At 53.9% G+C, this 15,600-nt stretch overlaps 1 protein-coding gene across 4 annotated transcripts in view; it reads right to left on the reverse strand.

Annotated features, from left to right (window-relative positions):
• KAZN (kazrin, periplakin interacting protein) overlaps positions 1-15,600 on the reverse strand; it is a gene marked incomplete at its 3' end in the record, with an annotated part of 459,901 nt that overhangs the window by 63,582 nt on the left and 380,719 nt on the right. For all 4 annotated transcript variants that reach the window (XM_082865287.1, XM_082865285.1, XM_082865286.1 and 1 more), the window contains exon 3: positions 1,496-1,632. In XM_082865287.1, the coding sequence (XP_082721413.1) occupies positions 1,496-1,632 (137 nt within the window). The remainder of the gene's footprint in view (positions 1-1,495; positions 1,633-15,600) is intronic.

Here is a 15,600-nt window from a genome sequence, read left to right on the forward strand (position 1 = left end):
GGTCATAAGGGTGGAGCCTTTGTGAATGGGATTGATGCCCTTATAAGAGACCCCAGAGAGCTCCCTTGTCCCTTCTGCCAAGTGAGGACATGGCAGGAAGTCTGCGACCCAGAAGAGGACCAAGAAAGCAGGGAGCTGGGGGTTCCCTTTCCTCCTCTCTGCTTCCACAGGTTGTTGACTTAATGCCACACTCTGTCTGCAAGTGACAGGCCCGGGGAGGCCAACTTCTAGGGACCCAGCTCACCTACTGTGGAAGGACAGGCAAGGGAAGCTGGGGCCCTGCTGCTCAGGGCTGGCACCCAGGGCACCAAGAGCTCCAGACCAGGCAGAGGCTGTGGGTGCCTGGCCCAGGGAGCTCCCCCGGGGCTGTTTGCATCCTGGAGAGGAAGGGATCTGTATACTTGGGAGGTGAGAGGGCAGGTCACTGGTAAACACCAAAGTGGGCCGTGGGGCTGAAGCTTTTAAATTCAAGTGCCACCTCTGACAGTCTAGCTCAGAGGGAACACGCGTAAATGCACTCATGCAACCAGGCCACCAGCCACTGGGAGAACCACTCAAACCTCCCACGGTCGAGGAAACTTAACGAGCTTCCCACCTCCGTTTTCTCCACGGAGTACATGCAAACCTTGGTCATAGCTGTTGTCATGTGGTATGATGTACTTGAAGGGCAGTTTTCAACAGTCTTTCTGCCCCGCTCACCAGAGGTTACAACTCTCTCCCTGCAGACACAGCAGCTTACTAAGGCCTGCTTCGTTGTGGGGACTGACTCTTTTTTCTTTAAGTTTTGGGACCCTCTTCAGCATGACCACAGCACATATACCAGACAGATATTTACTGAACCAAAGTCCTTGGTCATCTGACTGGAAACTCCTACTCACCCCACAGAGCCCAACCTATATGTCACTGCCTCGGTGAAGCCTTCCAGGACTCTCTCCCAGGAGGCAGAATTTCCTGCTGTCTCATTGTTCTGCCCAGCCCTTTCTTCACACTCTTATTATGGTACTAGTAGTAAGACACAGAGCTGAGAGTCACTGAGCACTTAGCATGCACTAGGTGCTATGCTGAATGCCCTGTATCCATCATCTCATACGGTCCTCATCACAGCTCTGCAAGGTCTGCACCATGATCGCTGTTTTGCAGATGAGGAAACTGAGGCTCTGAGAGGTTAAGGGAGATGCCCAAAGGCACACACGTTGGAACCGGGATCTGAACCCAGGCTAGCCGGAATCCAGAACGCACACTGTCACTGACTGCGCTTTCCTGTCCAGGCTGGTTTGCCCAGGAGACATAGAGCCGTAACTAGGGGCTGTGCCTGTTCATCTCAGCGCCCAGACCTGGGCCTGACAAGGGGCCTCCCCAAGTGAGCATAAGGGGACACGAGCAGTGCATCTGTGTTTTGAGATTCAAGGCCAGACCCTGTGCCGGGTCGGGGAGGGGCAGTAATGAGGGGGCTGGTGGGTGGGGGAGGGGGGAGGGGCGGGGGCTGCGTGCTGACCTTGCGGTGCTGCTCGTAGTTGCGGATGAAGTCGCGCAGCTGCTCCTCGCGGCTCTCCAGCGTGGCATACAGCTGCTGCATCTGGCTCACCAGGTCCGTCTTTTCACCCTTTAGGCGCTTTCGGTCGGCTTTCATGGCTGGGGGACAGAGAACCGAGTTAGTTAGTTCCCGAGATCCTAGCTGCCTGTCACCCCGAACGCTGAGAAGGGACCCCGTCTCCTTCCCTTTTATGAACAGATGAGGAAACAGGGTTCAGAAAGAGGAAGTTTCTCTCCCAGGCTCCTATGTTACTCAGTGGCATTCCTCAGATTCAAACCTAGGCCCGCCTATCCCTAGAGTCCCAATTCTCATTTCTCAGCTTTACTGACCCAGCCAGGGGAGCGAGTCCTTGACTGAATGTCTGTCCCTGCCCTGAACTGCCTAGGTCCACAGAAGGAAAGAGCTGGAGGCCTGGTGAGCTTGTGACTACCCTGCTCCCCCATCGCTAACCACGGCCCAGGAAGCTGATGGGATCCTTTACTTCCTGCTGAAATGAAATCCCAGGGCCCAGTCTGAGCCCAACAGAACTCAGCCCAGCCCAACAGTCCACTGTCTGCTCCATCTCCTTCACAGGGAAAAGTGTTTGATTAAAAACACACAGCAAGTTATGACACCAAAAGTATGAGTAACAGGAGAAAAAAACAGATACACTGGACTTCATCAAAATTAAAGACTTTTGTGCTTCAAAGGACACCATTAAGAAAGTAAACAGTGCAAGGAATGGGAGAACAGATTTGTAAACCATATATCCGATAAGGGGCTTGTATCTGGAGTATATAAAGAATTCTTACAATTCAATAATAAAAAGACAAATAACCCAATTTAAAAAATGCGCAGAAGATCTGAACAGACATTTCTCCAAGAAATAGCCAATAAGCACTTGAAAAGGTGGTTTACATGATTAGTCATCAGGGAAATACAAATCAACACCACAATGAAATACTACTTCATACTCACTAGAATGGCTAAAATATAAAAAGAAGACAGTGACAAGTGTTAGCGAGGATACGGAGAAACTGGAACCTTCATACACTGTTGGTGGGAATGGAAAATGGTACAGCCTCTGTGGAAAACAGCTGACAGTTCCTCAAGTGATGAATCATAAACTTCCCCCATGATACAGCAGTTCCACTCCTAGGTGTATATCTAAGAGAACTGAAAACGTATGTCCACACAGGAACGTGTGTACATATGTTTATAGCAGCTGTAATGCTGAAACAACCACATGTCCGTCAACTGATGAATGAATGTTTAAAAATGTAGTACATTCATATAACGGTATATTATTTGACAGTAAAAAGAAGTAATGATTCATGCTACAATGTGATGAATCTTGAAAATATTATGCTATGTGAAAGAAGGCAGTCACAAACGGCCACGTGCCGTATAATTCCATTCAAATGAAGTGTCTAGAATAGGGAAACCTATGGAGACAGAAATTAGACTAGTGGTTGCCTTGGGCCGGGGGCTGGAGATATGGAGGTGTGGCCAAAGGGCATGATGAAAATATGCTAATATTGATGTACATCTCTGAATATAATAAAAACTATTGAATCACATATTGTAAATGGGTGAGTTGTATGCTATGTGAATTGTATCTCAATAAAGCTGTCACACAGACATACAGACACAGACACACAGACATGGTGCCCCGTGTTCCACACAGCCTCCTGGCAGCAGTGTGGCTTTTGCTCCCCCCGGACTCTCCTCACGGCACTGGCTCTGTACAGAAGGGAGTGGAGACGGGCAAGCCTGGGCTTGTGCAGGGCGGGCCCCACTGCCTTCCCCAGGGTCCCCAGAACTCCATCCCCTCCCCCCTCTGTGGAGAGAACACTGAGAAAGGAACTGTGGAGGCGGTGGGGAGGGGGCAAAGCAACTCCTTGGCTCTGGAAGCTTCCAGCCTGAGAAGGCACAGAGTGGTTAAGTAATTTGCCGAGAGTCACAGAGCCACATCTGACTCCAAGGCCCAAACACTTGACCCTACATTATGCTGCCACTACAGAGAAGCCCCCAAACCCCAGAGGGTCCCAGCCCCACGGCTAGCTGAGGGCAGTGATAGGGGGCAGGCAATGGCGATGCCACCCCATCTTGTCCCGGACAGTGAACCTGCAAACTCAGCCTCTGATATGAAAAAGTATGGCATAAGGACCGAGGACCCTGGGCTCTGGCTCAGTGCCTGACATAAGCTGTATCTTCACCCCCTACCTCCACCCAGCACCACTCTGTAGAACAGGGTAGAGGCAGGTGAGCTGGGGCAGTGTCCACGTGCAAGGAGCCCTGGGGAGACCCCTGCAGTGGGGACCGCAGGTCTTGGGGGGCCCTTTAAATTCCAGCTTTGCACTTCCTGGCTGCTGCAGCTGGACTTGTCCCCTTCATGGCCAGCTTGGCTGGGCAGCAGCTCAGGTCACCGTGGCCGGAATTCCAGGCCTGACTCTGGGCTGGACCCTGCCAGGCTGCGGACCGAGAAAACACGAAAGCTGAATCTCGCGAGATGATGCCAGGTGAAGATCATTTAACGACGAAGACAAGGTGCCTCTGGAACCATGACGTGAACCAAAAAGCTTCTGGCCGTCTGCCCAGCTTTTCAGAAGCACGAATGTCCACAACCCACCCAGGAAACTCACGTGGAGGACCTGCGAGCACCTGGGGACGCCCCACAGGCCTGAGGTGGGAAAGTGGGCGTGTGTCCCCATCGAGCCTGAACATCCCCAAGTATCCCCAACAGATGGGGGTCCCCTGAAGGGGGGAACAGGTATTGTAACTCTTTAGGGAAACAAGGCACTTAGCCTGACAGACTCCCCAAGAAATAATTTAAACTATGGACACACAGCTGTGAAAATTACACAGTGGAGTGCGTCCTTCCTTTGTCATAAGCATGCTTTTATTTCTCCTTCAAAACCCTGTTTGACGATCTCCAAACATCCTTAATGCAAGATGAGGTGATGGTCCACGAGCGTGACGGTCTCTCTCTGTGACCAGCCTCCTCCTGCCTCGGCCCCAAGCTCCCCAGCGCTCTGTTCTCCTTCCCGGCCACCCAGCTTCACCCAGGTGTGTCCCACGCCAGCAGCTAGGCCACCGGAACCACTGCCATGGTGACAGGTGATGTCATGCCCAGTAGACCCTGCAGGAGACCAGCCTGGCTCCTGGGAATGTGGGGACTCTGGGGGTGAGAGGGAGGGTGTACAAGGAGGGACTGATTTTTCTAACTCAAGGAGGCTGGATGTTTGCATGAGCTGGAGGGTGGAACCAGGGCCCCAACCATGACCCCAAGACGACGGTGCTTCTCTGGGGCCGTCACTCTTCCCAAGCTTCTGAGGTCTGCCTTTCCACAGCAGACGCCCTCCTCTTTCCCTGGCCTGGGATGCCATAGCCCCTGACCCAGATGCGAGGCAGGGTGGAGCAGTGTCAGCCCCAGTTTAACTTCTGCAAATGCGGCTCTTGGCAGGTGGGGCCAGAGAGAGAAGAAAGGCCCCTAGGCTCCAGCCTTGGGCAAAGCAGACCCCCTCCTCCAGTGCCCAGGTGACGGGAGGCCACAGCTGATGGGCAAAGAGAACGGCGCAGGGTAATTCTTGGCTTTTGAGCTTCTGGGGGTCATGGGCCTGGAGAGTAAGGAATTTTACAGGGAACGCTGAGCACGAGGGGGTCTCTCCTTATGCACCGGGGCAGCGCCTGCAGTGAGAACCTTGCCAGGCAGGGAGGGACCAGGCTGTCAGCTTTCCCCTCTCCCAGCCTCGGTTTTCCCCCAGGATGGGCGTGCTGGACTCTGTGAGCTTCCTTTAACTTCTGAGGTCCTAGACGACTTCTCCTTGACCACCGTCCCCCACAAACGTGTCCATGGCCTTGGCCAACACCACACAGCAGGGCGGACGGGCACTGGTCTGGGGTCAGAGGATCTGGGTTCTGTCCCTGGCTCAGAGTCCTAGCCACTGGATGAGGGAGTTCCCTGGCTCTGAGGCCTCGAGCGAATCATGTGACCCCCCCGCGCCTCAATTCCTTAGATATTAAAACAATCCCCATGGGCCAGGCGCGGCTCTCAGCCCCCGATGGGCTTTTTGTCACTTAATTCTCACGACTACTTTTTGAAGTCAGTCCACATTATAGATGAGGAAGTGGGCATCCAGGGAGATTAAGGAACATGGCCAAGCAGAGAGTGGCAGTGCCCACCTGGCCCCAGCACCCTCCTGTCCCACAGCTTTGCTGGCTCTCAAACTGCCAACCCCCAACAAATCTGCACAGCCCGGTTGGCCTCATCTCCTCGGGACTTTGTGCTGGGGGTAGGGCTGCACCTGCCTTATGGAGGACGGAACTGAGGCTCAAAGGGTTAACTGACACACCAAGACCCGCGCAGACCCTGGACTTGCATCCTTGGCGTCTGACCTTGAACCACTCACGCTCCTCCATCACCCCTACTGTGAAAGCACATCGCTGTGAACACACAACCTTCATCGATCCATAAAACCAGTGGACGATCCAAATAGTCACACCAGTTACTCGTGCTACAAGATACTGTTTCTGCAGCTGTCTTACGGTCCCAAGCGGGGAGGTTTCCATTAAAGGCGGTTTGACATTCTTATACGCACCCCATGACTGCTCCGTGACTGCTGGAAGGAGGGTGTGTATGCGTGCATGTGTGCGTCAGCAGCTCTTAAGGAATCCTCCACCAGCCACCCCCTCCCGCTTACAGGATCCTCAGCCAGCCCAAGGCATGGTCTCATTCCATGAGGTCAGATTTCCCATTAGTCTGAGCTCAGAAGACTGCTGGCCTGCTTCTGGATGGTCCACGGCCAAGAGCCCTTGTGAAAATTCCAGCCTGGTGGACCCCTGACAAACACTGGGTCAGTTTTGGGGAGGGGTGGCCAACAGGGTCAGGCAGACCTCAGCCTGCGTATGACAATCCCAGATGCCACCAGCAGGGGGCCCCCTTTCTTTTCCACTCCACATTCCTGATCAGCATCTACAGATTCTGGGAAAGGAGGGGTGGGTAGGTGGGAGCCAGAAGGGCTTGGTAAACCACTCTGAATACACACCCACCAAAATGTTCTTCCAGCTCAACTTCCCTTTGACGGGGAAACTGAGGCCCAGAGAGGGAAAGAGTATCAAATATCACAGAGTGAATAAGCCCAGGTCTCTTGATTCTTAAGCCAACACAGTTGGGTTAAAAGCATCGGCTTTGGAGTCTGCCTATCAAAATTTAATTATCTCTAGAAGGGAGGATGAAAGTATAATCATGTCTGCCCTATACAGAACAGACTGCCATATCTTGAGTGAACGGTCAGGTAGGGACCTTGAGCACTGGGGAGAAGAGAACCCAGAAAGACACAGCTCCAGATTCACAGAGCCCTGGCTTCCAGTCTGGCCTTTACCCCGTCCAACCTGGAGGGTCTTATTTGCAGGTCACTCCTCTGAGCAAAAGCTTCCTGAGCTGTTAAGCTGAGGATGATATTCTCTACCTTTAAGGCTCTGTGTGACATTACCCAACAGCAGGTGCTCGCTGAATGTTAGCAGGTGCTCATTGAATGTTAGCATCGTCTTCTGTCATTCAGCTCCTATGCCTGCACTCAGGCCCCCAAAAGTCTCAGAAGATACAGGTTGACTTGGCTGACAGGCTGCATTCTGAGAAAAGGACCAAAGGAAGAAGCCAGGGCAGGGAGAAGGAGGCCGCAGCCCAGGGAAGCAAGTAAAAGATCCCAGACTTATGGCCCTGGGATGGGTATAGCCTAGTTTATCTTGCTTCTTCCTGTTTGAGGGCTGAGTGAGGTGAGTTCAGAACAGGTCAAGGTTCAACCTACTTTACAAAGGTTAAGCAGACTTGCCCCATCAGGCAGTGCTTACGTAGCAAAGGAGAGCCAACCACTCGCTTGGATAAATGGCAGCTACTGGTGGTGACTGAGAAAACTGTACCCGCTGAGCCAGGTCAGATGTGGGCTTGGCCGGGCGGTCTGACCTAGGGCAGCTCTGTTCCTCACAAATGGAAACCCCCCTTTTCTTCTCATTGCCAGGTGAGGCGGGTTGACCAGCTCACACGGCCAATGAGAGGCAGATCTGGCACCTGACCCCAGTACTTCAACGTTCAGGCCCACGATCTTTCCATAATCCCCCATAGCTCCTCTCTCCAAGTGCAGGCTAAAAAGTTAGGCAGTGTGACCTTTCCAACCTCCTGCCTAGGGCAGGAAAGGAAACTATCTGGAATACAGGTTTTCATTTTCCAATCCTGTGTCCATGCAGACATGACTAATCAACCAGGCTCTATAGGAACCTGGGTTGACTGGGGATGTCTGCCATGGGACGACGGGAGGGAGACGCAGATTTGCCAGGTCTGCCTCAGACGGGAAGGCAGATGCCATCACTGACTGATCAGAGTTGGCATGTTTGAGAATGATTTGGTGAGCCTCTTCTGGGTCAATGCTGTGCCAATTACCACTGCATTCCATGGAACCAAGGTCAACTCCGTTTAACCAAAAGAGAAAGAAGCAATTCTCTCAACTGGTAGAAAACCAGTCCATTCACATCAATGAGATGGTGGTAGACAAACTCCAACCTGCAAGCTTAAAGGTGAGAGAGCAGACTATTTCCCTCAATTGGGTTAAAGGTAGATGAAGGATTACTGAGTTTACTTACATATTTTTATGTCCACCCCAAAGAGCAATATAAACTCCTTGGGAGCAGGGACCTGGCCTGCCTTGTTCAGCACTGTATCCCCAGCATCTAGAACAGTGTCTGGCACATAGTAATTGCTCAGTAAATACCGGTGGATTGACTCTCAAACGAACGACTGAACAAAGTAGACAGCCTGGGAAGGAGTGGGGACCTGGTCCACAACCATCACTGAGAAGCATCCAATATTTCCGGGGTCCTGGGGGCAGAGAAGGTTCTACTTCCCTTTATTCTGTCTCTCCTTGCCTTCCGGGGTGGGACATGGCAGGCTAATTTCCCTGTGGCCCCTGATAGGACCCCGAGCCTCGATGCTCTCAGGGCTGACTGCAACATGGCTGCAGTTCTTGCCAAACTACCCAGGGCTCTGTGAACCGTGTCCATGGCCACTTCACGTTGTTCCTGCCATGTCCCAGGAGGACACAAGGAGACTCAAGTGGACCAAAGCTTCCCTGCTGACCCAGGGCACCTGCAGAATTTTAAGGAGCTCAGGGCTGGGGACAGACCCCAGACATTGTGCTTTGCACGGGAGCGAGGTGTCTGCTTCTCCCATGGGGCTACCCTGCCATCAGCCTGGTCACGGCTGTGCCTTCCCGTTGCCTCGGAGAGGCCACCCTCCTGCTCGGCTCCCTCTGCCCAACCTGGGGGCCCCCTGAGCCGGTGAGGCTGCCATGTTTGGCTAGGCAGGAGGCTTTGAGACCAGGTCTCCCTTCAGGACAAGGGCCCACTCAGACGTGAGGGTTCTTGGACCGTGCCTTGCACTGGATTTCTCCCAACATCACATGAACATGCAATTCTCTCTCACATCTTTAACAAAAAAACTGCATGTGACCCCTCTTCCCCTCCAGCTCTCATTCCACTTCTCTTCTTCCTTTTGGAGCAAAGAAGTTTGGAAAGACTGTGGCCCCCGTGCGTCCATTCCCCTCCTGCCGTCCTCTCTGACACGTGCTCGTCTCCAGGTCACTGATAACCTCCAAGCCACGAGCCCCACCGTCCTCGCCTATGTGCTCCTTGGCGTGGGGGATGCTTCTCTGCACCCTCCCAGCCCCTCTTCCCTGGCTTCTTCTCCCGTCTCTGGCTGCTGTGTCGCTGTCTCTTGGCTCCCCTCCCCTCCCTCTGACCTCCAGGCACCAGCAGGCTCGGCCCTCCTGTACCACGGTTTCCTGGCTGGGCTCATCCAGCTTCCCAGCTTTAAATCCACCCATATGCTGATGCTTCCCGGCCTGGACCTCGCCCCAAACTCCACACTCAGAGCCAAGAGCCTCCCACGCCAGGTGTCTAACAGCATCTCCAACCTCACACGTCCAAGAGTGAGTCCCTGAGCAGCCCCCTGACAACCCGCTCCTCTCTGTCTCCCCAAACTCAGCTCATGGGGACCTCAGCCTTCCCGCTCCTCTGGACCCAAGCCCCAGAATCTTCCTTGATTCTGTTTCTCTCACGCCCCACACCCAAGTCATCAGCGAGCCACGTCAGCTCTGCCTGTAACATCTTACCAGAATCTGGCCACTTCTCGCCACTCCTCCGTCCCCACCCTGGTCCGTGTCACCACCATCGCGTGTCTGCGTCGTGCAGTGGCCTCCTAACTGGTCTCCCAGCCCTTTAGTCTACGTCAACTCAGCAGGGAGTGTCCCCTTAACATGCAAGTCAGATCATGTCACTTCTCTGCTCCTCCCCTATGGCCCATCTCACTCAAGGGCGAGCACAGTCCTTAGAATGGCCCATCAGGGCCACGTGACCTGTCATCCCCCCACCCCCACCTGTATCTCTGTGATCTCCCCAGCCACCCCTGCCCCACTGCTCCTCGCTGTTCCTGGTTCATGTACGTTGCCCGTCCCTCGGCATCTCTGCGCTGGCTGTTCCCCACCTGGAGCATCCTCGTCGCTCCGCCCCCTATGCCTGTGGCCCATTCCTGCCTCCTCTAGGTCTTGACTCAAATGTCAGTTTCTCAGCAAAGCCTTCCCTGGACACCCTCCTCACTCTGTTCCCTGTTGTTTTCTGCTTTGAACTCACCACCATCTAACACTACAGATTCTGGGTTTATTGAGGGGAAGTGACGTTTAAGCATCCCTGCCTTTCTGTTGAGGGATGCCCGCCCTCCTCCCCTTTTCAGGATTCAGTGCAGCTTCTTTCTGGGTTTCCAAAGCCCACAGCTCACGCCTCTACTTGCTGCAGGGAGCCCTGCCCGCCCCATAGGAAGGTACACCAGCAGCCTGGAAACCAGACCAACAGCTCAGGGCCTTCCCACCTCCCAGACTAGCCTAGAAGCTGCTCGAAGGCAGGTCCTGGGTCTCATCTGACAGTATTTCCAGGAGCCAGCACTAGGTACGGGTCTGTTCAGGTGAAGAAAGTCGGGGAGAGATGACTTGGGGGCTTGAGCAGGGTGGGGAAGGGGGTGTGCTCATAATTGCCAAATTCTCAAGCTGCCCCTCCCTTCCCTGATTCTCCAGCTTAGAGGCTCAAGAGAGGACCGCTATAACCAAGGGTGGAACACGCAACTGCCACAGGCCCCGACAGCGACCATCGGTAAGAAAGGAAGAGCAGATGGGGACCTAGAATGCACACCCAGCCTGGAGCGGCAGCTGTTCCATGACTGAATGGGGCCCAGCATTGCCATACCTGCTGTCTCTTCTAGAAAATTCCATACTCTAGATTATCACAATTTTTACGTTTTAAGTATCTCCTTACTTTTCAATACTGGCAATTAATCATACTACCCAACCACACCTCTCGGCCTTGCATGGGGGCTGGACTGCTAATCTGAGCAGGTGTCCATAGAAGAAGTAACACGGGAGAGATCAGCGTCCAGGCACAGCTGAGGAACCAGGCTCTGTACAGAGACCTGGGGTCGAAGCCCAGCTCCACCATTCATCAGCTACGTGACCTTGGATAAGGTCCCTAACCACTATGTGCCTTTTTTCCTCATGTTTAAAGTAGGATAACAGTTTCTACCTCATTCTACCGTGGTAAGCACTAAAGGAAAGCAAAAGCTCTAACTGCATCTGAGGGTGATTGCTTGCCTGTACTTTAGCACCATTCTAGGTGACAGTCTAACAGTCAGAGCCATCTCAGACGGGACCGAGAGGTCCTGGGAGGGAAGAGGCACCCTGTTGTGGGAGTTTGAGCAGAGGATGCAAGAGCACTGGAGGGAACGCTGTCTCGGAGCCCAGGCAGGGGGGTGATGGGAGGAGGGATGCGTGCCCACTATTAGCCACCTGGAGAGTGTCCACCTCAAGCACAGAGGCCCAGGGGCTCCCAATGGGAAAATCTTTATTTATTTTTTCGCCATGCCACACGGCTTGCGGGATCTTAGTTCCCTGACCAGGGATTGAACCCAAGGCTCCTTGCAATGGAAACGCAGAGTCCTAACCACTGGACTGCCAGGGAATTCCCCCTGGGAAAAACTTTAGATGGCAGGGTAAGGCCAACCCCCAGGAGGGGATCAGACACCTGCAGAGAGAGTATAATAAGAGGTGCTGGTGACTTCCCTGGTGGCACAGTGGATAAGACACCACGCTCCCAACGCAGGGGGCTCGGGTTCGATACCTGGTCAGGGAACTAGATCCTACATACATGCCACAACTAAGAATTCATATGCCACAACTAAGGAACCCGTCTGCCACAACTAAGGAGCCCACACGCTGCAATTAAGGAGCCCGCCTGCTGCAGCTAAGACCTGGCACAACCAAATAAATAAATAAATATTAAAAAAAAAAAGGACTTCCCTGGTGGTGCAGTGGTTAAGAATCCGCCTGCCAATGCAGGGGACACGTGTTTGAGCCCTGGTCCGGGTAGATCCCACATGCCGCGGAGCAACTAAACCCGTGCGCCACGACTACTGAGCCTGCGCTCTAGAGCCCACGAGCCACAACTACTGAACCCACATGCTGCAACTACTGAAGCCTGTGCGCCTAGAGCCCGTGCTCCACAAGAGAAGCCACTGCAACGAGAAGCCCGTGCACTGCATGAAGAGCAGCCCCCGCTCGCCGCAACTAGAGAAAGCCCGCATGCAGCAACGAAGACCCAACACAGCAAAAAAAATGGTGCTATTGGGGGGCATGGGAGCCCTTTTCAGGCTGTTCATGGTCCTAGGTGGGGGCAGGGGCACACTGTGGCTGCCACCCACCCGTCAGCTCTGAAGACCTCAGAGCTCATCCAGAAGCCTGCAGGGTAAGTGGCAGGTCCAGGAATCCAGGCCCCCACTTCCTGCCACGGGAACTGGGAGGCCGGGCGTGGGGAGGGGGAGGTGTTTGTTTTCCAGCCTCTGAAGGCAAATCCAGGAAAGTCCTCCTTCCTCCAAATCACCACTAAAAATAGTGGCAGGGGATGGGCCCAGAACTGTGACATTCCCTAGACTCAGGGGGCGGAGATTTCTGGAAACGCAGCATCGGCCCACAGGCCTCATGCCCCACACAATGAGGACTATTTTTCAAGGCTCATGTTGGTGCGTGAGGTCATTCTCAGGCAAGACGACGGTGCTGGTTAGGCCCTGAGAGGAGGCAGGGAATGCCCAGGGGACAGGGAGACAGGACACCAGGGTGCAAGCCAGTGTGCTGTGTGGCCTTGGGAGCTCACACACCCTCTCTGGGCTTTGGTGTCATACTCTCAAGATGGTCTAGCAGGCCCTCTAGAAGCTTCAGGAAGCTGCCCTGGGCACCCAGTGGTTTGGGGACTGGTCTCATCGTGCCTTCTCTCCAGCAGAGACCCAGCAGGGCTGTTCAAGGTTAGATGCAGGCGGCGAACTGGTAGCAACGATCAGCCTCTTCCCAGGCAAGTTCAGAAGGAGAACGACCACAGAGAGCAGGCGCCGGAGCTAGACTGTCTGGGTTCAAACCCAGCTTGGCCACTCACTAGAGGTGTGATCTGGTGCAAGTCATAGATCCCAGATTTTCACACTGTAAAGGAGGGATAAATAGTTCCTACCGCAGCCCATGCCCAACAAACACTCATCCATGTTCACCAAGGTTCCTGCATGGACAAGTTACACTGTCTGTAAGAGCTCCAGGCCGGAAACTGCCTGGGCAACCCTGAGCAGAAGGGCTCTACCCATCGTGGTCCCGTCACCGGAGCACGACTCCATCGAAGGAGAACGAGCGAATTACAACACACACAGCATGAATGAACCTCAGAGAAGAAATGCTGAGCCAATGAGGCCAGACACAAAAGCGTATATTCCGTATCACTCCCTTTATGGCACGTGAAAAGGGCAGGATTAATCCACGTGCTGGGAAGTCAGGAAGGGGCTCTCCGTGGAGGGGACGGCAACAGGAAGGGTACCCCGGAGAGCTTTCAGGAAGCTAATGATGTTCTACTTCTTGATCCGGGGGCTGGTGAGGCAGAGGTGTTCAGTCTGTTTCGATTCACCAAGCTGTGAATTCACTTGCACTCTTCAGCAGATATGTCATATTTTAATAAAAAGCTTTAAACAGCCTCCACCTCACAGGACTGACTTTGTACATGCAACGTGCCCAGAGCTGTGTCGAGTGTAGGGGGCAGTGCAGTAAATACCAGTTCTTATCATCCGGGGGGAGGCGGACCTCATGCCATCGGGGGCACCCCATGAGTTGGTAGAAGAAGGGCAGCTCCAGGAATGGACAAGGTGTGCCCTACGTGAATCCTGCAGGACTCCCGGGGCTCGGGAAGAAACATGAACTTGGGGTTGGTCCTGGATTCAAAGTCCAGCTCCTTCCTGCACGGGCAAAGATGATACCTTCTGTGTGCGACTGTGGTGAGAGTTAAGGGGCAAGACTTCCATGAAGGGGCACAGACAGAGCTTGAGGGATGAAGGTCAGCGTGGGGTTCCCCAGCCTTGAGGAGGAGGGGGAGGGGGGAGGGGGAGGGGAGGGGAGGGGACGGGAGGGGAGGGGAGGGGAGGGGGAGGGGAGGGGGAGGGGGAGCAGGGGAGGCAGATGACCGTGTAGCAGCAGTTACCATTTACTGAGTGTTCTTTATGGGTTGGGTTAAAACATCTTTTAAGTCTCACTAAATTTTCTTTGCAACAATCCTGTGAGGTAGTTACTATCATGATCCACAGCGTACAAACCAGGAAGGTGAGGCAAGGATCGGTTAGGCTGACCCAGCTGGCAGGTAAGTGGTGGATGCAGGATCCAGCCCAGGTGCTCTGGCTCTGAGCTCCTGCTTTGTCCAGGTGGGCAGTGGCAGGTGTAGCATGGCTGGGGTGGATGCCGGCCTTGGTGGTGGGGAGGAGGGGTGTCTGGTGGCCCCATCTCACAAGATCGCAATTCCCTCCAGGGCCCAGGCCTTGCTGGGGGACCTGCTGGGTCACCTCAGAGAACTGGGAGGGTGGGGGCAGGGAGCTGGGACAGCTCCTGGGAAAACAGGGGTCCAGGTGGGGGTCACAGCAGGACATCAAGGATTCAGGTGTTGCTCTGCCTCCCACTGGCCGTTGCCTTTGGGAAGCCACGGGACCTCTCAGAGACTCAGTGTTCTCCTCTGTGGGATGGGTACGATGAAACCTGCCAGCCTCATAGACTGAGCCGTGCCTGAATGAGATTTATAAACCACTGAGGGCTTCAGAAGTGTGAAGACGGCTGTTCCTATGAGGGAACAACTTGCCTGGGGGCTGCAGGGGCCCACCTGTGCCGTCTGGGCAGGTACGTCTGTCTACTTCTGGCACAGAGGGTTAACCAGCTGCCATGGCCTCGGATCTGAGCCCCACTCCCAGGTCAGCTTTCACAGCCACAAAACTCACACTCTGATCTTCACCGACTCCTAGGAAACTCTCTGAGACTGCTTCATAATTTGGCAGAGGAAGAAGAAAGGGTTGTTTTTTATCGACCTCCTAAAGTCTCAGTGGCAATAATAATAATAATTATTATTTTATAAATTTATTTATTTTATTTATGTATTTTTGGCTGTGTTGGGTCTTCGTCGCTGTGCGCAGGCTTTCTCTAGTTGTGGCGAGCGGGGGCTACTCTTCATTGCGGTGCTCGGGCTTCTCATTGCGGTGGCTTCTCTTGTTGCGGAGCATGGGCTCTAGGTGCGTGGGCTTCAGTAGTTGTGGCAGGTGGGCTCAGTAGTTGTGGCTCACAGGCCCTAGAGCGCAGGCTCAGTAGTTGTGGCGCACGGGCTCAGTTGCTCTGCGGCATGTGGGACCTTCCTGGACCTGGGATCGAACCTGTGTCCCCTGCATTGGCAGGCAGATTCTCAACCACTGCACCACCAGGGAAGCCCACAATAATTATTATTTTTAATTTGTTATTGTATCTTTGATTTCCCCCTTTTCTAGGAGGATGGTGACTTCAGTTAACAGAGGTATGGCAGCGAGAAATCACAAGAACCAATTCCCTTGTTTTCTGCAACTGTTGGCCTTGCTTCTGCGGTGCAGCCAGAAAATGGAGACCCCCAGCCACTGCTGTTCCCCAGCAAAAGGCAAGTTCTTGCTGCCCCCTGGCCAG

This window comes from Leucopleurus acutus, assembly GCF_964270905.1.
Source record: "Leucopleurus acutus genome assembly, chromosome: 2".
NCBI lineage: Eukaryota > Metazoa > Chordata > Mammalia > Artiodactyla > Delphinidae > Leucopleurus > Leucopleurus acutus.